The sequence below is a fragment of the Prinia subflava genome, chromosome 3 (genome assembly GCF_021018805.1).
Source record: "Prinia subflava isolate CZ2003 ecotype Zambia chromosome 3, Cam_Psub_1.2, whole genome shotgun sequence".
In the NCBI taxonomy this organism is placed as follows: domain Eukaryota; kingdom Metazoa; phylum Chordata; class Aves; order Passeriformes; family Cisticolidae; genus Prinia; species Prinia subflava.
This window is the reverse complement of record NC_086249.1, coordinates 17,451,281-17,471,065: the sequence shown is the minus strand read 5'-3', so window position 1 is coordinate 17,471,065 and position 19,785 is coordinate 17,451,281. Positions and strand designations below refer to the sequence as shown.

At 44.1% G+C, this 19,785-nt stretch overlaps 2 protein-coding genes across 5 annotated transcripts in view; both read right to left on the bottom strand.

Moving 5' to 3' along the window:
* The window catches only part of TEAD4 (TEA domain transcription factor 4), a 51,751-nt gene extending 42,122 nt beyond the window's left edge, over nucleotides 1-9,629 (bottom strand). The window contains exon 1 of one of the 2 annotated variants that reach the window (XM_063394100.1): nucleotides 9,449-9,629. Coding sequence is in view for 1 of the 2 variants with exons in the window: in XM_063394099.1 (XP_063250169.1) it covers nucleotides 309-534 (226 nt within the window). In the remaining variant the exon portion in view is untranslated. Of the gene's footprint in view, nucleotides 1-308; nucleotides 550-9,448 lie in introns of those variants that run through there. The other variant, XM_063394099.1, reaches the window with a different exon arrangement.
* Nucleotides 9,630-13,196: 3,567 nt separating this feature from the next.
* The window catches only part of TULP3 (TUB like protein 3), a 32,129-nt gene continuing 25,540 nt past the window's right edge, over nucleotides 13,197-19,785 (bottom strand). For all 3 annotated transcript variants that reach the window (XM_063394097.1, XM_063394096.1, XM_063394098.1), the window contains 3 exons: nucleotides 18,045-18,143; nucleotides 15,974-16,145; nucleotides 13,197-15,436 (listed from right to left, as the gene is read on the bottom strand). In XM_063394097.1, the coding sequence (XP_063250167.1) occupies nucleotides 15,303-15,436; nucleotides 15,974-16,145; nucleotides 18,045-18,143 (405 nt within the window). In that variant the 3' untranslated portion in view covers nucleotides 13,197-15,302. The remainder of the gene's footprint in view (nucleotides 15,437-15,973; nucleotides 16,146-18,044; nucleotides 18,144-19,785) is intronic.

Here is a 19,785-nt window from a genome sequence, read left to right as displayed (position 1 = left end):
ACAGCTGCCAAGAGCCCTTCAGCAGGATCTCATTGACAGGGAGCACATCTTTAAACAGACTCCACACACAGTCTGACACATCTGCTTTCTAATATTAATCCCTCAGTCATTACTGCTGGTAAGAGCTCCCTCTTAAGCGCTCGTGGCAGCTGCTCAACACGAAATCATACTTTCCTGAGGATCTGAAATCTCGCAGCCGGCTGCCTGCAGTTGTTCAGTTCTCTTGGAGCTGCCCTGTCCCAGAGCCCGCCCCCCTTTCCCCGCAGGAATGGAGCGGAGCCCCCGAGCAGGGCGCTCCCCTCACTCACCCGCGCCGGGCCGGGGCCAGCACAGCCCCGGGCAGCCGGGCCAGCGCTGCCACTGCTGCTCCGGAGCTCCCTGCGCCCGGGAAAAGCCGCTGTGCTCCACCAAGAACATCCCTTCAGCCTCCGCCTCGTTCCCTGGAACTGCAGGCTGTGGTGGCAGGGATTGCTTCACCTCACAGGTACTCCTTGGTGTCATTGAAATGCAAACAAACCCAAACAATTCCGGCATTCACTGCCTTGGTAACATGAGCCAAGTACTGCTGCTGGAGAGGATTCGAACCACATCATTTCCATATCTGATCAGCAGCCAGAGAATTAAAAAAAAATAAAATAAAATCATTTCAGCCACAACAGGTGATACCCTGTTGCTCAAGCTCTAGAGTTTATTATATATATAAAAAAATAAGAAAATCTGGAAACAGGAGTAACCAGCCACCAGCTTCCATCCAGAACACCTGTCCAATGAACTTACAAAACGCAGTGGTACAAGGAAATTTGGGGTTAGGGAAGCAACATTCTGGAATACTAAGAAATCTATTGCTCAAGGTACAAGATGGAAGATAGCATTCGAACTTACCAGAGGAAGAAGATTGGGAAATTCTGTGGGACACTACAAGAAAAACTTAGTTCCTCTGAAAGAGAAAAATGAGTGCAATCAGGAGATGAGTAGCTCCCAAGACTGTGCAACTCAAAGACTGCAGGAAAAACATACTGGAAAGGGAAAAGGTGGGAAAGCAGGTATTCAGCGATAAGATTTGTTAAAGCTCGCAGACAAAAGAGGACAAAAATCATGGACGTGTTTATAGGGTCGCCACAGAAAAAAATAAAGATGTAAGTGAAGCAAGACCAGCTGGCACTGAGCTGTACCTAGGAAGGTAACACCACTTTGGCAGCACCAGACAGCAACCAGTTCCTCAGGCTCCTTAGGAGCTGCTCTCCCAACATTAAACCTGGAGACAGCGGAGAGGAGTGGGTTAAGTTCACTGGGCCTCCTGAGAGGGCTCAAACACCCCAGAACAGCTTAGCCAGGGGCTGAGCCTGGCTGTCATCTCACTTTTTGCCCCGGGCCTCCTGCAATCTTGAGTAATGCTGGCTATTCCCTGTGAATAGCCCAATCCACCCAGGACAGCAGAGCAATGCTGCATAATCGCATGAATAAAACCAGTTAAGGTAAGTGTTGCCGGCTGTAAAAGCTCTTAACTACCAGCAGTGCCAGGCAAGGAGGAGAGAGCCCAGATTTGCCTCTCTGTATTGGGCAAGGTGATACACTCATTACATCCACAGGCTGCATGGTGAGATTTTTGTCTGTGTCTCAACACTGAATGAGACTGGTTTACAAAGGAACAAGCGTTACTAGCCTCAGATCATATCCAGCAGGAGGCTGGGCTCCAGCTGAATGCTTGTCACACTGCCTAACACAAAATCAAGCTTGGTTTGTTTGCTACACCGAAACTGCCTGCAGCAGCTGCTGTTCAAAAGGCACCTGACTTCCCGAGCAAAGCAAAACAACTCCTAAATGACTGCAGTGGCTAGCTCTGGCTGAAACAGAGAGAGGATGTAGTGTCCAGCAGAGTGATATAAATCAAAGCAAGGAGAGAGGAGAACTTCTATCAGTGCAGCCCTGGATAATGCAGTCAAACAGGATGTGATGAGATAAGGCTGTGTGTGGCCTTGCACACCATCCAATCAGTTACATTTGAGATAAAGGAAACAGAGCACAGAGCCTCGCTGCCCTAAGGAGGGGAGGAAAAACCCCACAACCCAACAACAAAACCCAAAGGCCAGCTCTGATCCCACTGGTCTGGGGGTGGCCAGCTTGGGGATCCATGCTGAGCATGGGCAGCTCCTGCCCAGCTCCCACACACGGGCCACATAACAAGGCCACCAGCCTGGGGCTGACAAAATGACCACTGGGTGATTTATGTCTCAGCTGGGAGAGAAAAACGAGCCAGCAAGGGCAGCAGAGATTGACACTGCCAGGTTGTGCTGGGATTGAGCCACGCACTGGGCTGGCCCCAGCTCTCAAAGGAACAGTGGAATTCCTGGGGAGTCACTGTTATCTACCATGTGGGAACTGTTCCCAGAGCTCCCGTTCTCCCTGACTTTCCAAGACATGTGGCATGTGTTTCACAGCTTCCCAAACAGATGAAGGTTGTGGCAGGGTGAAAATGGTTAGTCACCCTCATGCTAGCAGCAGCAGTCACTGGGAGTCTTCTCCCTGGAGCTGGCTAGAAAGCAAGGAACCAGGAGGGAGTCAAAGAATCACATCCCTTTTCTATCACTGAGGCATGGGTAGTGTCAGCTAACACAGGAAAATTGTAGCTGTCCCATTAGGTACAGACAAGTGTAAATATTCACTGACTAAAATGACTTGAGAATTACCAAACCAAGCTAGAGACACAAATAAATCAAGCTGAGCATTTTCCCAAAGAGTATTCATCACTTAATTATTAAGTTATAATAATAATATTATAATAATTATTAAGGATAGAGAACCTTCAACAGCAACCCAACAAAACCTTGTTCCTAAACTCGCTGAAACTCAGTTGTCCTGAAAATCTCACCAATGGGCCCATAAACCCCCACTTTACCTATGGAAAAAAATAGAGCATGAAGATGTAAGTGAACTGCCCAATGGAAAAATCAGAATAAGGCTAAAATCTAGACAAGAACTTCAAAGCAAGAAAAGGTTAACTTTAAAAGTGATCTGCAGTTGCAAGTGGTAACTTCAGAGGGGCTCATGTTTAACACTGTCTGGAAATAGAGCATCTTCTAAGGGGGTTTGCTGACGAGCAACACGAAGCTGAGATTCATAATGCCCACTTTATGATATGAAAAACAAATTCTTATTTCCTAGTCCTGCTTCCTGCTCATGACATCTTTCAAACTCTTGTCTAGGACTCAAAGATAGATGCTCCAGCAAAGCTCACAACTGTGATGTACTTAGCTTCCCATGACACTAATGGCAGAACTGAACAGGAGCTCAGACAAGAGACAGATGTTTGCAAATCTCATCCAATGCAGCAAAAATGTTTAGCTCCAAAACTACAGTCAGTCTCCAAGAAAAGAAATAGCTGAACCTGGGCTAAGAGACTTGAAGAGAATAGAGTGACAGTGGTCACACAACCCGTGAGTGCAGTCACATTTCCCTTTCTGTGGTGCTTGCAGGTGGTCTATGTTGTGGGCATGACCTGTCTGCTCAGGACTAAGCCCTCTACCAAAGGCTCCAGACAAATGCAAATCACTAACAGGCAGAAGAGGTGTATAAAATAGGACAAATGCTCAGTGCTCTTTTGACTTTTCCTCCTTCAGTCAACCAATTACACATGTGCTTTGATTTTAGCAGTAGTCAGGCATGGGCTTAAAGGGGTTTGATGCTTGTCATAAGGCAATGCCCTAGCAAAGAACAGCCACGAGGGAACACCTGCATCACATGAATGAACCCTACCCATGGCTACCAGCCCAGCTGCACTCTCCTGGGGTATTCAGACACCACCCCAGCTCAGATTTGGAGTACACACTCCCTCTGGATCATGCAGCAGGCCAACAGTCACTGCTTACACATTCAGTTCTTCAGGCTGACACTGGGGAAAGTCAATCTTTCAGTAAAACAGGGTGAAATTTCCTAGCAAACCCACACCAGGCATTTTTGCCAGATTCCAGTGCTCTTACCAGTTTGATATGAGACAGTACCCACCCTCAACTCCAGTGTAATTCTGAGTTCAGAACTCCTTCCTCTCTCTAAACGTGGCATAAACATGCCATCATCTCCGACCTGCTGAACACAGAGCGATTTCACAGAATACAAATGAAAATCATGACTATCTGTAATTACAACCCCAACCCTCAAACAGGAATCAGTAAAAAAAGTGAAAAAGTGAAAAACAAAGTTGTCCCCAGATATTACAGGAAAGCATGAACCTTCTGATTTATCTCTTTGCCCTTCCAGACCCTTCTCGCCAGGAAGGTCAACAGGTTATATACCTTCTGCTGGATTAATCTACAGGAGAACAAGGGCAGCTAGCCAAGCAAAACTAGATTCTTAAAGGGATACAGCCAACCACAGACTCTGCTACAGTTTTTAAAGCATGCTCTTACAAATAAAACCTGTGACCAAATGCAGTGGAAAGAGATGCTGCTACTCTATTTTTCAGTCTGCATACTGGCTGGATAGAAGCAGAGATTTACATGTTCCACCTGCAAAGTTATTTTCTTTGGATCACATAGATCCTTCACAAACAAGTGTGGGCAGAGAAATACATAGAATTTTATTATTTTATTTTTATAAAGATAATTCAAAGAGCAGTGAGTGTGCTTGGATATAATCCTCTTACACAAACCTCTCTTTTACACCTTTTTTTTCCCCTAAGCCAATAAGATCTTCAAACCAAAAGATCTGCCTAAGTCCTGCTAGTTTGGTACAAATGAGCTTTATTTCAATGAGCTACGAAGAAGTATGATCAAGTAAGATGAACTTAAGACAAATTAATAAATCCTCCCTTTCCATTTCACCTGCTCCATGTTCTCTTGACATTTCCTCCTTAGTTCAAGCAGTCCAGGTTACAAGAGATTACACTTTGCCTGGACATCTGTCATTAATGGTTACCATACTGTTGGAAGGGAGGCACTTTGAGGGCTATGCTGATTTATTTTCTCTTTGGCAATAGCAAAGCAGATGTTTCGAAGGCTCCAAAGCCACTGGTACTCATGTCTCAGAAACACAGGAGTGTAAAACACCTACCCTTTGGCAATCACATTCTAACTAAGGTAAGAACAAGGTAATTATAAACCTACAAGAGAGCAGAAAAACAGAGCCAGTGACTCAGCCAGTAGCACCAGGAACTGGAAAACCTGCCCCTCCCTAGCAGGAAAACGTCTAATTCATATGGTGTTAAAAACAAAGGGGAGTGACCGCATCATCTCCAGAAAAAGGAGGACCCAAGCTGCAGGAACAATAAAACCAAAAACCTACCAAACCCTCCCCCCATCCTCAAAAAACCCCCAAGAACTCAAAACACCACCTCTTACCCCCAAAAACTCTTTCTAATAATCTAGTCTCAGATCTTGTAATGAGCTCCATGCATGCCAACTCGTGGCTTTTTTACAAGGCTCTACAAAGGAAAACGCCGGGCATTTATTCAGCAGGGCTGTTGGCAGAAGCTGGAGGGAGAGGAGCATCCGTTCCTGTAAATCCTAATAAACTTGATTGCTCCTCAAAGGAAGATAGAAATGCTGTGAAGGCAGAGAATGAAAAGAACACAGTGCACAGCGAAGTAAGTTTAGATTTAAAAAAGCATTTGTTACTCTCTACGGAAATCACAGCTAAAAATTACTTCAGACTGGCTTTGGAGAGCACTGATCATGTTATTAGAAAGTTAACTAATGGCTTCCAAATTATGTATAATGATATCTATGATATTTGAGACACAAGCAGAACCAACAGATACAGGAGGCATCTACAGGGTTGGGTTGCTGCAGGGATCTTTGCTAGTCCAGTTGTCTTTGACACCTTAATTAAAGATCTCAGACTGACTCAAGGTAATGTTAATGAAACTTGCAGGTGATACAGAATGACATTGACAAACACCAGTGGGTAGAAACAACTCAAAGGGTGTTAGTGTAAAAAAGAAAATGAAAGAAGCAAGGGAGACAAATAGGACTATGTGAAAAAGTAATGCAAGGAAAACCCAGAGATAAAATCAAGGACAAAGCCCTGCCAGAAGCAGGAGCTAAAGGCAGGGAAGAGTGAGAATGCTCAACAAATGAGAGAGTTGTCTGCAGAGCAAATGCTTCTGCTGCAAAATGACCAATGTGACTTTTATCTGCCCGGGCTCAGATATCACTTCAGGCAAGGAAGAGAGATGAATCACTCCAGCTCGTGGAATATTGGATCTCATTCTGACAAAGAAACATAAACTGAAGAAAGTGAAGAGTATAAAAAATTTCCAATAATTAGACCTAGAAAATTGAAAAATATTATCACTATTATACCCTAATTAGTGGCTTGTAAGGACTTAGAAGATGCAAATGCATAGAGAAATAATGACCGATCATTTCAGAGAAATACACACCAAGGCAAAAACTGCTGCAGTAGAGTAAGAAAACTTTTCTGATGTACATTGGGTGATGAGAAACTTGTCCAAGAAAACTTTTACATAGCATGGAGGAGTGGGAGGGAAGAACCAAACCAAATCCCAAAGCCAACAAATGAACAAAAGACAAACATGAGCAATAGAGAAAATATAATAGATCTTTTAAAAAAGGTTACACTAAATTTTCACATTCTTAAGACACAGTCATTGTCAGATAAAACAGAAAATTGTTTTGCTCTCACAGGAACTACTGTAGACCAAGGTGGTCCAAGGAACTTGTTAAGGTGGGGGGAAATGGCAATGTTGTTAAGAAAATGTCCCCATTCTTCTCCCACCCTTCACGTCCTAGACACTGCACCCCCTCCTCCAGACACACCAGCACATGATTAACTAATGTTTATCACACCACATATACGAGAGAACAGATGTGGCTGAAAAAGAAATTGCTAAAAGCGAGTGTTACTTTTCCTGTGGACCAGCCCCGGGGCAGTGAAGAGCAGTGCCAGTTTCCCTGCCAGTGACAAAGCACAGAGATGTGACAAATAAGGAAATGGGCACTTGGAAGCCCTGAGGACAGGTCCACAACAGTGCCAGCCCCAACCCTGTGGATACACCCCTGGCTTACACTGGGATGGAACCAAGAGCTGAAAGATACAGAAAAGGACACGTAAAACCAAGGAGGAAAAACTGTGAATGTGCATGCAAACAGAGACGAAAGCTGCATCTCCTGGAAACTTTTCAGCAACTCTCTCAAAACTCTACCTGAATTCAGTGAAACTAATACCTTAGTAAGAAAACTAACAGCAACTGTGATTTATGTAAGCCAGAAGAGAGGGTGCCATGGAGCCCTTTTTCTCTTTAAAGCTTGGCAGTACTATTTTCATACTATTTTCCCGCAGATATTCTTTAATACAGCAACATCGAAATGTTTATCACAATAATAGCCTAAAATACTTCAAAGTCATCAGCAGCATTAATTTAAAAATCAAAAACAGGCAGGATCCAAGACAGTGGAGAAATTCCTGGTAATCATTCTCATGCACATTTATTTGCTTCCAGGATCGACTCCAAGAGGACACATACAATGAGCTGATAGCCCAGTTTAGAGATTGATAAGATTGTTGCATGCTCAAGTTTGAGGGAGCCATTCCCCCTGGGATTTAGGAAAACCTGGAAAAGGTGACTCCACCCACTGCAAAAAAAAAAAAAAAAAAAAAAAAAAAAAAAAAAAAAAAAAACCACCAAAAAAAACCTGAAAAGGTGACTGGCTGCCCTTCACTCTGACAGCCCAAGTTCCAGAGAAAACCACAGAGGCCCTCAGCATCCAGCAGCCCTAATGGAGAAGCTCTGTGTTCAGTACAGGACGATCCCAGGCTCTTCTCTGTCATGAGAAGAGGCCAGCGAGACCAAAAGGCTTTAATGGCACAGGTGGCTGAACAGCAGCATCAGCCCAGCTCCGCTTCCCCCCTCGCTGGGCTCCTCTCGCTCCTCCCTTCACTCCGTGCCCTGTCCTGCTGCCCACTTCCTTCTGCGGGAGAACAATGGAACCTCTCTCCTCTGCCCGGACAGATGGACGGACAGGTGAACAGTGCTCTGCTCACTCTGCACACAGACACCGCAGTCCCGTCCTGGGATTGCCGACCTGGCCCCAGCAACAGGGAAAGAGAAAAATAAATCCGATCCCTCAATCTCCTTTCCTCCTACCCAGTAAAATATACTCAGTATATTTTCAAATACTTCAAAAGCATTGTGCGTTGTTTATTTGTAAAGGAGTCGCAGAACCCGACTCTTCAGGTTAGAAAGTAACATGCGTGTAACTCCAGGTTAAATAAAAACAAAGTTGTTAAATTAATTGTGGTTAGTTCTGAGGTTTTGTTTTTGTTAGGGTTTGTTTTTAACATATGTGATCGTTCATTATAAAATACTTTAAAGAAGTCCTTAAAACATGTAAAGTTACACTTCTTCCCTCTTCTGCAAAAAAAGCCCCATCTTTAGCATCCCATGCAAGAAATTATTTAAACGGAATTGTCTGCATAGGATAAAAGATACTCCAGAAAACTTTTTGTTTGTTTGTTTGTTTTTGTGTGTGTATGCTTGGTTTGTTTGGGGTTTCTTTAATCCTTTCCTGTGGCACGCCACCAAAACTCAACTCTAACTTCAGAATAACTGAACTGGGAAAATATTCTCTCATCTTTTGGTAAATGCCCTGCAACAAGCTACGTACCTTCTCACAGATAGGCTTCCTTAGGATTTTTTTGTTGTTCTATTTTTCCCCCCAAAACCATCTTCCACAATTTACATCAAAATTCACTACATGAAGTACTGCTCCTCCTTTCCACTCTCCCCAAGCGCATCTCTACGAACCGTACAGAAATCTTTTTTTTTTTTTCCCTCCCCATTAACGCTGCAGTTTTCAGCGACCGAGTTCCCGAAGCGGCAACGCCGGCAGCCCCTTCCCGGCGGGGGCAGCGGCCGGAGGCTCCATTGAGGATGTTCCCATCGCTTCCTTTGTACGCCTGTGCCTCGCCTGTCTCACACGAGCGGCTCCGCACCCTCCCTTCCAGCCCTTCCAGCCCTTCCAGCCCGTCTCCCGCAGGCACCCGCGCCAAAGCCATCGCGGAACGGCGCGTCCCGACCTGAGCGAGGCGAGAGCGGCTGCTGTTCCTCAGGGGCAGCGGGGACCGGCTTCAAATCCTCCTTCAGCTCCAGGACTTTCTGCCAAGAGAGCACCGAGCGCTGTTGCGCGCCTGCCCCTCGCTCCCGCCCGCTCCCCACCCCCGAGCCCGCAGGGGTGGGAGCGGGGGCTGGGACCGGGTCAGCCTCCCGCTCGCCCTCCCGCTCGGCATCGCCGCCGAGGAGCAAAGAAAAAGTTGGCGAGGAGCGGCTCCGGGGTGGGCCCGCGGGGCTGCCCCGTGCCGGTCCCGCGGCGGCGGGGAGAGCGAACAATGCCGGGCCGGGCGAGTGGCCGAGAGGGGATGGAGCGGGACGGGACGGGATGGCAGCGGGGGGGCAGCCGGGCCGGCGGGAGCGGAGCACAAAGCGCACACTCACCTGAGGAGCGCGGCGCGGCCGGCGGGACGGCGAGCCCGGGCGGCGGCGGGGCGGGGGGGCGGCCGGGCAGGAGTTTGGGAGGAAAAGGGAGGGTTTTTATTTCCCCTGGAGTTTGAAAGGAGGAAGTGAGGAATGCGAGGAATGAGAGTTGGTATGAAATGAAGGCGGCTGAGGGAGGGAGGGACCGCCGGCTGAGGCAGGGGCTGGGACGGGCTGGGAGGGGACTGGCGGGGGGCGGGGGGCAGAAGGGCCGGGCGGAGTTGGGAACAAAACGCGGCGGGGCCGGGCGCTCCCCGGCCGGGGGCCGTGTGTGACCGGGGCGGAGGGAACGCGGGCAATGGCCGGAAGAGGGGCCCGCGGGGGCGGGGGAAGGAAACTCCGGGCGGGCGGCCGGGAGCGGGGGAAGGGGGCGGCTCGGCAGCGCTGGGAGCGGGCGGGACGCCGCCGCCGCCGCCGCCGCCAGGAATCGAGAGCAGGCACGGCGCCCGGAGCGGGAGTGCGCGGCCCGGCCGGCCGGCCTCGGATGCCCGGGAACGCCGCCACTCGCCTGGTGCTTTACCTGGGGCCATGGGCCAAGCGCCCGTGAGGGGCTCCGGGCCCGGGGACAGCCCTGCGCCGCCCGGGCAAGGACGCGGCTCCCGGGCTCCCCCTGCGCGCCGGGCGCGACCCGGCGGCTACGGAGCCCCTCAGAGACGGGCCGTGATTTCCACCCACACCGCGGAGCCGCTGCGAAACCACCAGCCCGACACGGCAGCGGGCTTCTCCCGAGGGCAGGCAGGCAGCAGAGCACTCGCCCGCCCACCCGCAAAGCGGTGTCTGCCCGTGGCTTCTCTCGGGCTCACGTCGGAGCTGCTCCTTTCCTACCTGTTCATACAGGAATGCCAGCGTGCTGCGCTAGAAAATGCTGATGTGAGACCGAGAATCGCCCTAGGTTTGGAAAGCCACATCCCCAAAACAAAAGCAGTAGGAAACCAGCAGGTTTAGTAAATGCAACTACATCCTAGCAGCAGCTCGGGGAATGCAGCTACATCAGCAAACCAAACTTTCCCGCGGCTCCAGCAGGGGATTCTGTCACAGATGGCTGGTGTGCACCTGTGAAGAGTTACAACATGGTTGGCTTTCTTTAAAACTTCAGCATATTGAAGAAACTGAGGTTTTTTCCTAAGAACCCAAAGCTAAAAAAGTTCCTAACTCTTTCAAATTGCGGTAAAAATTGCAAATACCTGGAAACGGGTCCTAAATGTGTCCCAAGGTCTCAGAAACCAGATGGCAAAACCCATCAATTTCATAAACATGAGGTTTTCTGATACAACTGTAGGAATGAAGAGTATGTACAATATAAATAAGACGATGTCACAGAATTTAGTGAAATGATTTGCAGGAGTGTTTTGCTGTTTTTTTATATAAAGCCCTGTAATTAATTAATTTAGTCACAGTTTCTATTAAGCTGTATTAAAACAAACAAACAAACAACCACAAAAACCCCCCACAACAACAACCAACCCTATGTATATGAAAGGTAATTCACAATTCACTTCTCATCACATATATTCATTCAGTGGGAATTCTCGGCCAGGTCTCATTAATTATGTGACTAACATTGTTTTGCTCCCATTTCCTTGCCAAATCAACATAGCTCAAAGAGAAGGAATTGAAACCTATTCCTTCCTGTGAATCACCACACAAATTGTTTGCAGGACATCAGTCAGCTGCAGATGGAAACTCACTCAGGAGAATACGGGGTTTTTAGTGGTAGGTTGGTTGGGATTTTTTACCGGAGCTAATGCAGAACCAAACAATTCCGCTTGGAACAGAAAGCTGAGAGAGTTGGGCAAACCTATCAGATTAATTCCCCAACCCTATTTGTACTCTATCAGGATGATTTTCTTATGCAGTTTTTAAAATAAAGCCCTCCCCTCCCCTAGTAAATTAGTATTACTTTCCCTATAATAAATAAAGGGCTCAATTCGATTAAGCTTAAAAAAAGAAAATCCTTTGTTTTCACCAAAATTTTCAGCTGTTTTTTTGTAGACAGTGCAGTGGGTCACCCTGTATGGAGATGTTAATTGAATCAAATTAAATGATCAAAAATTCCAGCCTCTGGATTATATTCACCCATTTATGTATTCTCTAAATTCAATGTTATATTACCAGAGCAGGTTATAGTTACCATAGACTTTACCTTAAAACATGTTGAAGTTAATTTTCTTCTGGATTTTTCTCCCATTCTGGAACAAAAGAAGTGACCTCCAGCTTCCAGTGAGGAAATAATAATTTGATATAGAACACCTTAAGGCGTGCATGAGAAAACAATTTATGCAGTGTACAGTTCAAAAGGTACAGGAGTTAGCACTGGTACAGGATCTCTGCCTTATTTCCTGGCAGGGCTTTCCGTTGTTGCCACCTCATAGTGCGAGCTGGCTGTTTTCCCTGTTAGTAAGGGAGCCCTTACACATCAGTGTTGCTTTTCCACTCTTTTACATAACTGTATGTTGGGCCAAATCTCTTGGCCCTAGGATTACTTAAGGGACTTCCTTAGTTCTGAACCAATTCTAAACTGCAGTTAGGTACAACTGTTTGTTCCTGTAGCAAAGATGAGATTCCCGACTCTGTGAAAGAAGGAATCTGTCCATAGCCCAGTTTCACAGGACTACACAAACTCTTAACTCAACTTGTAAATCCAGGGAAGGGTTTACTTGTCTTTTATACCAGGAACAGGAAACCTAATTCAATGTCAGCGGAGAGATTTACAGAGCTGTTAATCCCAGCAAGTAGAGGAGCACACTAAGTGAAGTATAACAACTGTGCTAACAGCAACAAAACCTCCTGTCCTACTGCTACCAAATTCAGCAGCAAAACTTCAGTGACAGTGAGACTCAGCCCCAAAAGAGCAAGAAATCATTCACTGTCTTTTATGGTTGTAAGCCCAAGAGCCTATAGCAGCCTAGGAGCCATTTCCATCTGGTGGGCCTGCCTTTAGGATTCCAGTTTAACCATTTAATATGATTCTTTAAGATCTCTCCGGGATTTCAAGCATGTTACATTTTACATGTATGCAACTAATATTACTGTGTTAAGAACAAATGCCCAGTTGTGTTTCCCACTTAATTTTCTCTCCTCTCTAAGACTAATTTAGCTCAGATGGAAATAGCGGGAAAAACAGAGGTGCTTGAAGAATAGGGCTTGCATGTTGAGGGCTGTGCCAGTTTCTGATTATCAGATCCATCTCCTCTTACTGACATTCACACATCTCTCAGTGGAAATAGGAAAATATAACCACTTCAACTTGACGTTCTTCCTAGCTTTGTATGACTTCAGTACCTGATTCAGAAAAAATATGTTAATGTACTTCAACAGTTGAATGGGTCCAGATGGAAGGTAGGAAAGTGCAGTAAGAACTGTCTCAAATACCCTAGCTGGATGCTGGGAAAAACATTAAAAACATGGGGCAGAGAAATTGAACTAGCTTAAACAATCAAATAGAAACCAAGAACTGCAGGCTAAGACCTGATAATGGTGGGGGGTAAAAGTGTTACAGAGACTACCCTTACATTTATTCCAAATTTTTTAAGTGTATGGGAAAAATATTCAACAGCACAAAGAGAGAGAACTGAGAATTACATAGAAGAGTAAGAAGACAGATGATATTCAAGAAGACAGGAAGAAAATGAAGTAATATGTCATAGAGAAAGAACAAAGTACATCCACAGGTGACAGCAAAATTTAAAAAAAATCATTCAGAATTAAAGACTTTTCAATATATAAATTAGTTTATTTTCATTTAGATATAAAAGTTATAAGTACAATTAATGTAAAACAGTATCTGATAAAGACCACTGAATCAGTTAATCTGTGCATAATTTGACTGAGAGGCTGTGACAGATCATTTGATGTCAACAAATAGCTTGAAGAGTCACTGCTGACAAGGCTAATTAATTAAAAGGATGCTAAGTAAAAGGACACTTTCTGGGCACACAGAAAATCATCTTGAATCAGGAATTAGCATCCTACCTTCAGATCACCCCCAAATAACATAAGGCAATTTCTTTCACACATTCCTAGTCAGAAAAATAATCAGACAGGTACACAAACTGACTTCCTTTCCTGGATGGGCAGAGTGAATGCTGAACCATCAGCCAAGACTTCAGAAGAGCACAGCTGAAAAACACTGCCAGGTCTCATCCTCAGCCTGATGAGCAGGAAGGCACAAAACAGATCCATCAGCATTCAAGTTCTCTTCACGGACTGCTTTTCTGATAAGATCATCTCAAGAAAATATCTCAGCAAAATATCTCTACTGAAAAATGCTTATCTGAAAGATACTAGAGCTGGACTTCTCAGCCTCTATTCATATTTTACAGTTAAATACAGTGTTTACTTTGTGATTACGATAATTTTTCTTTCTGGCAATATCAGAAAACGTCTTCACAAAGTTTTGTTAATTTGAAAGCGCAAGCGATATTTACCGCTGCAAAGACTCTAGACCAAAAGCAATGTATCTGCTCTTTGCAGCTTGGAACAGAGTGAGTCTGCTGACAAGGACAATATCCAAAGCTGGAGAACACCTAACTCTTGTCCCAGTAGAGGGACAGACTTCTCCAAACCATTGTGAATATGTGTGATAGGCAAGAAGCAGGCAAGACAGTAATTGTTCTCTGCTTCAGTACACAGTTGTGTGCACTGAGACCCCAGGCCACAGCGTGCTGCAATCTGCTCTGGTGAGTTAAGGCCACATGAATCAAATGTTCCATGCTGTGACAGTCTCCACACTCTGCATCCAGCAATAAAAATGGAACATTGGAAGGACACATTGCAAAGCCTTGTGTGGAACATTGGAAGGACACATTGCAAAGCCTTGTGGTATAATTACATTTAACTTATTGATCCCTTTGAAAATACCTGTAATCTCTTTTTGAGGTAACTCCTTATAATCAGAGTAAGATTATTTATGCAAAATCTACTTTAATATGTCATGCCTTAAGATAATCTCACGTTAAAAAAAAAATTGGTCACAAACTTAATACCTAAAAACATAGCAAATTTCATGAACAATGGCAAAATTAAAAAATAATTCTCATCAGTTTACAGTCTAGATCAGTTACAGTCTAGATTCAACCAATCAGAACACTGCTTTTCAGAAGTGGTACTGTATATTACAATACTATCTTCTGCCAAATTCAGCCAGATTCTATCATTTATTTAGTCTCATTCTTCACATGGTCAGAAGTAACAGAAGTAGCAATGAATATAATATCACCCACTGAAAAGGGAGCGTTTGAGATTTGATTGTTCTTCATTTGGTAAAACGACTGTCAAGGGATAGAGAGAAATTAGAATACTGAAAGGGAAATGGAGTATCGATCTTAGCAGACAATCATTCCACAGAGTAAAAGTGTTGTATTAGAGCCAATGTCTTACACCAACAGTTTATTTTTTTTCTGAATTCATTTGATCAGGAACTCTTGAGTAGCATCATCTCCCAGGCCTTGTGGGAGCTTCAAGGTAAATGAACATTTCACCATTATTTCTCTAATCCTAGCTGCAAGGAGTTCCAATAAGTGGGCTTAGCCCACTCTCATGCAGCATCTGTAAACAAGGATTCTAACAGCAGACTCAACAGCAATGACAAAAACATCACCTAGCTTTCTTGTTGTTCCACAATCCATACAGAGATTGCTCCCAAGGTGGCCTGCTGTCAACACCCACAGTGCTCTGAAGCCTGGAATTGGTTTTCTAATAGGCCTGCAGAGGTCTGTCCTCCATTTCCCTTCCAATATGCTCTTCATTGCTACACCTGGAACTCTTACAAGATGCAGGGGTGGGAGTGAGTTCCATGTTTCGTGTCTGTTGTCCCTCATTCACAGACCAATTTACTGTCAAAGCTGGAGAGTCCAATGGCAAAGGCCTGAAGAGCACAGAGAGGGTAATTATAGTCCAGAGTGAACACATCCTCTGCTACACGACCAAACTGCATCACAATGTAGTCAGCTGGGGAGAAGAGACATTAAGAGATTAACAAATTCACAGTGAAGCAAAAGAAAAAAAAAACAAACAACAACAAAAAGCCAAACAAAACCCATCCACCCCCCCCCCCCCCACATCTGCCAGTCCTAAATATATGGGGTTGGTGTATCCATCCTTTCCCACCAGAGTGGCCTTGAAATCTGTCCTCTAGAGTGACTGTGCTATTCTAGAGATTATTTTTCTTCTCAGAACCAAAGCTCAAACCCTTCTTTTGCTAGCCTGAAGGTGCTGTATTAAACCTTTTCTTTCACTCCAGGAAACTTTCATTTCCCCGCCCTCTTTTGCTGCAGTTATGGGCAGCAGAGTCTGCATCCACCCCAGAAAAAAGGAGGCCTTATATGATTTTCCTGACAACTCAGAAGTCCCCAGTAATCCTGAGGTAGCTTCCTTTACCCAATTTCCCTCCTCTAGGAAGGGTGTCCTATTCCTCCCAACCCTCATGAAATAAATTAGGTTCTCCCTGTTTAAGTAAGTCCCACACACCCTCCACCAGACTCTTACGGTCATTGTCATGGACAATCTGGAAGTTCTTCACTGAGGCCTGAGTGACTCTGCCATGGAAGTTCAAAACATACGACTGAGTATCATCGTTCCAGACTGGAGCCTTGTTGTGCAACTCAATGAGGTTCTCTAAATTTTTGTTTTGCCATTTTGACAGCAGACTCTCATGCTCCTGTTCAGAAAAAAGACATATTTATCAGATTTGGAATGGCTCTGCCTCCGAGTACCACCTCTCTTGTGTGTGCACTCTGTCACTTCATTCCCTGTTTAATGAAACACAATGACATCGCTTGAACTCAGTCCTACTGAATACTGTCTGCAAGTACCAGGAAGATCTTTCCTGGATTCCCAGTCCAAGCATTCCTTTTCACTCGCTAAAGTAAAAAGAGTGACAGGGAAGGAGGTGTGTGTACAGGAAAGGGAGCAATTCAGAGTCCACAGATAATTGCCATCCTGCTGGCATGAATCCCTTCTGAGTCTCATAATCTTTCTCTGATCCTGTTGCATCCAGTTTCCATTTCTAACATTCGAAACTTTGAAATAAAAGAAAATAATCTACAATTAACTGCACAGTGCCAGGCCCTGAGGTGCTTCAGTAGAAAGTCCAAAGGCTGCAGTAGAATGTAAGGTTAAATATCATCCTATTGTGTCTAATGAGTGATGCACAGTATGAAAGCCAGAGAGAAATAAAACCAAAAAGATACAAAGAGGAAGTAAAACAGCACATTAAATTTGACAAACAATGAATTACAGGGAGATTCAGGTTATAGTGAAACATGACGTAGGATTTAACTTTAAAAGTTCTGCAACAAATAAAATCCAAACTATATATGCTAAAACTCTGAAGAAAAAGAGTCCAAGCTTAAGGTACTAAATGGAAAAAATGCTCAGAAAACAACCTGTTGTGCTGTTGTGGAGGTCTGACTGATATGGCTATAGTACGTGCTTCAGTATTGCACAAAGATACCATATCAAATTTTTGAGGATAACCTAAATAAAACTTCCTGTTCAGTTTAGTTAGTTATCAATTTTTCTTTATCTACTTTTTAAAGATGCAAAACAAATCCCTGGGAACTGGCACCAGCTAACTGTATTTAGATTTAGTGGAGAAAAATAAAGGCAGGGCCATGGCATTACTGTACCAATGGGAGAGATGGCAACACCAGTTGAAATACAGTGAATGACCACTTCCAGATAGAATTTTTCTGACTATTCACAAGAATTAACTCTCTTTTCTGGGCTGTTATGACCTCAGTTTCCATTCTTGAAGATTCTTTTCTCTGACCTCAGGAAATATTTTCTTGTCCTACTCAGATCTACTTACAACATGGCTGCAAATCAATTTTCTAGCTTAAAACATTGACCACACCCTTCAGTTGGTACCTCTTCTTTCTGCCTTTTGGTCTTCTGTCACCAAACGTAAAACTCACATTAAGGGAACCTAAGAATTTTCATCACACACCTTAACATACCTTCAGATACTGTTCACTAAGCTTTTAGCTAAAACGCCTCTTGTAACTATGAGAAATCCTCACTAAATAGTCACAACAAATCTCCGTCCTTCTCCTTATCCCTCCTTCTCCTTCAAGAATCCTCCTTTTCTGCTACCCCTACAAAAAGGCTGACATCATTCTGATCAAAATGTCTTTTTCCTCTTGCTACTGCATCAGCAGTACCTGATCTGTCTATTGCCTATCTGTTGCAATCCACATCTCGGCTAAGAACGCACTCCTGGGCGAACCAAACGTGTGCTGCTGTTCATCCAGCCCTCAGCACAGCAGGGTCCCACTGTGAGGGCAGCTTGCAGGTGCACCAGCAACAATGTAGAGAGAAGTAAATCATATTTAGGCTGACCAAAACACCCGTAAGGATACAAACGCTATTCAGAAAGCTACAGATTAGGTAGAAGGCAAGACAAACAACACATTTAGGCAACATTGTATTTACTCTCCAGAAGACTTGCTAAAGCCGTGGCTCCTAAAAACCCTCATTGTCAGTCACACCCAGGCCTCTACAGGGAAGCTTTAACCTCTTCCTTCAATCTGAAACAGGAGCAAACTTCATAACTCACATTTCGTGGACGGATTGGAATTCGCTTATGATTCATGTTCATTCCTGGAATGATCACAGACATTTTTCTAGGACCCTTAAATCCTAAGATATTAGTTTCCTGAAAGACAAGGAAAGCCATTATTTTCAGTAAATGAGATATTTCACCTCAGAGAAGAAAAGACAGCAAAACTGAACTTGTATCACCATTTGTACTAGTTCTTAGAATTTTGCTGGCTACAGCTGTAGCAGCAGTTATCTAACTGCAACTACAAACGACAATGTTTGATCATTGAAGACTGCTTTCTCTGCCTTTCTCATTTAGAGAACAGTGTTAGGAATATGCATGCTATTAACTAATTTGGAGTGCATTTCTTAGCCTACTGAAACATTTACAACAAAATTAAACAAGTGCACCTGAGGCAGTAATGTGCTGAAATCTTGCTAGTGAGCAAGTCTTAAGTATTATAAAAGGCAAAATATCTTTGACCTGACTCTGTGTTCTCTGAGTAGCACCACTTAGTCTAAAATGTCTCTGAACAATGAATGACATTTTTCTTCAGGTGCTGTTATTTGTGTTCAAGAACATATCTAAACCTTCTCTCAAATCATACTGTTTTATAAATGTTTAATAGCAGACTCAGGAAGGGAAGTATTCAGCAACTATCCAAGCTTCAATCTTAAGCACATTTTTCCAGAGCACTGAAGGAGACTGCTCCAAGTGGATTGAGTACAAAAAGCAAAGGAAAAAAGTCCTGGTATTCTCAAACCATTCATTTAACAGTATCAGCCAAAATCCAAGGGCCCATTTAAAGTATTCTGTAACAATGTCAGTGATAACCTTTAAAATTCTCAAAGACCAATTAAAAGCCAGAATCTTTTAGAAGTACTGAATTGATTGACAGAAGTGATACAGCTTCTCCTAACACATTAATGCATTTTGCAGACACAGACAAAGGTCTTTGGAGCTACAACCTCTATTACTTCACTTCAAAAAATCTAGGGGCATATATAAGAATGAGGGTACTGATTTTATTCATATTTAAACTTAACTAACTCCTTGTAGATAAAAGTTCAGAATTCTGAAAAGCTGACTTTATATTAACTGCCTGTGCTCATTCTAACACCTTGCTGTGCCCAGCTAGGTAGAAAACTGAAGAATACTATGTACAAAGAAAATATGTAGTGATACTTCTGTAAACAGGTTAGTACTAGAATTATCACATCAGCTTTTTCCGAAGTACCATTAAGATCAAGGGGAAAAGCAAAAAAATGAAGATGCTGCATCTTTAAGCTTCTGTGAGAGAAGTAAAAACACCTGTGAGAAAAATAAAAATCCTTCCACTTAACAGCAATTGTTTTGTAGAGAACCTCAAATTTTACCCAAACTGTAGGACTAGAATATGAAACAAATGTGACATGAGAACTCTCATGTAATTCTGTAGTGTCCACAAGTGCCTCCTTACTCTGAATCACCTTTTACTGAGGTGATTCACAAGAGCAGAACAACATCTCTAAAACAAAGCTAGTAAATCACAATTTGCTTTGGAACCACATCCTTACCTCCAACAAGCTGCTACTGAAATAATACTAGCTCCCTCCTGTCCCTCAAAATGCCTTTGGTTCTGCAAAAGCTAATTCTGCTTCACAGGGTACTCCCAGTCCCTTCTCAGGGTCTACCAGACCCCAGCTGGTCCAGAGGCAGTTCATGCTGTGGCTGGCTCCATGTAAAGCATGTGCTGACTGGCCACACACTGAATACG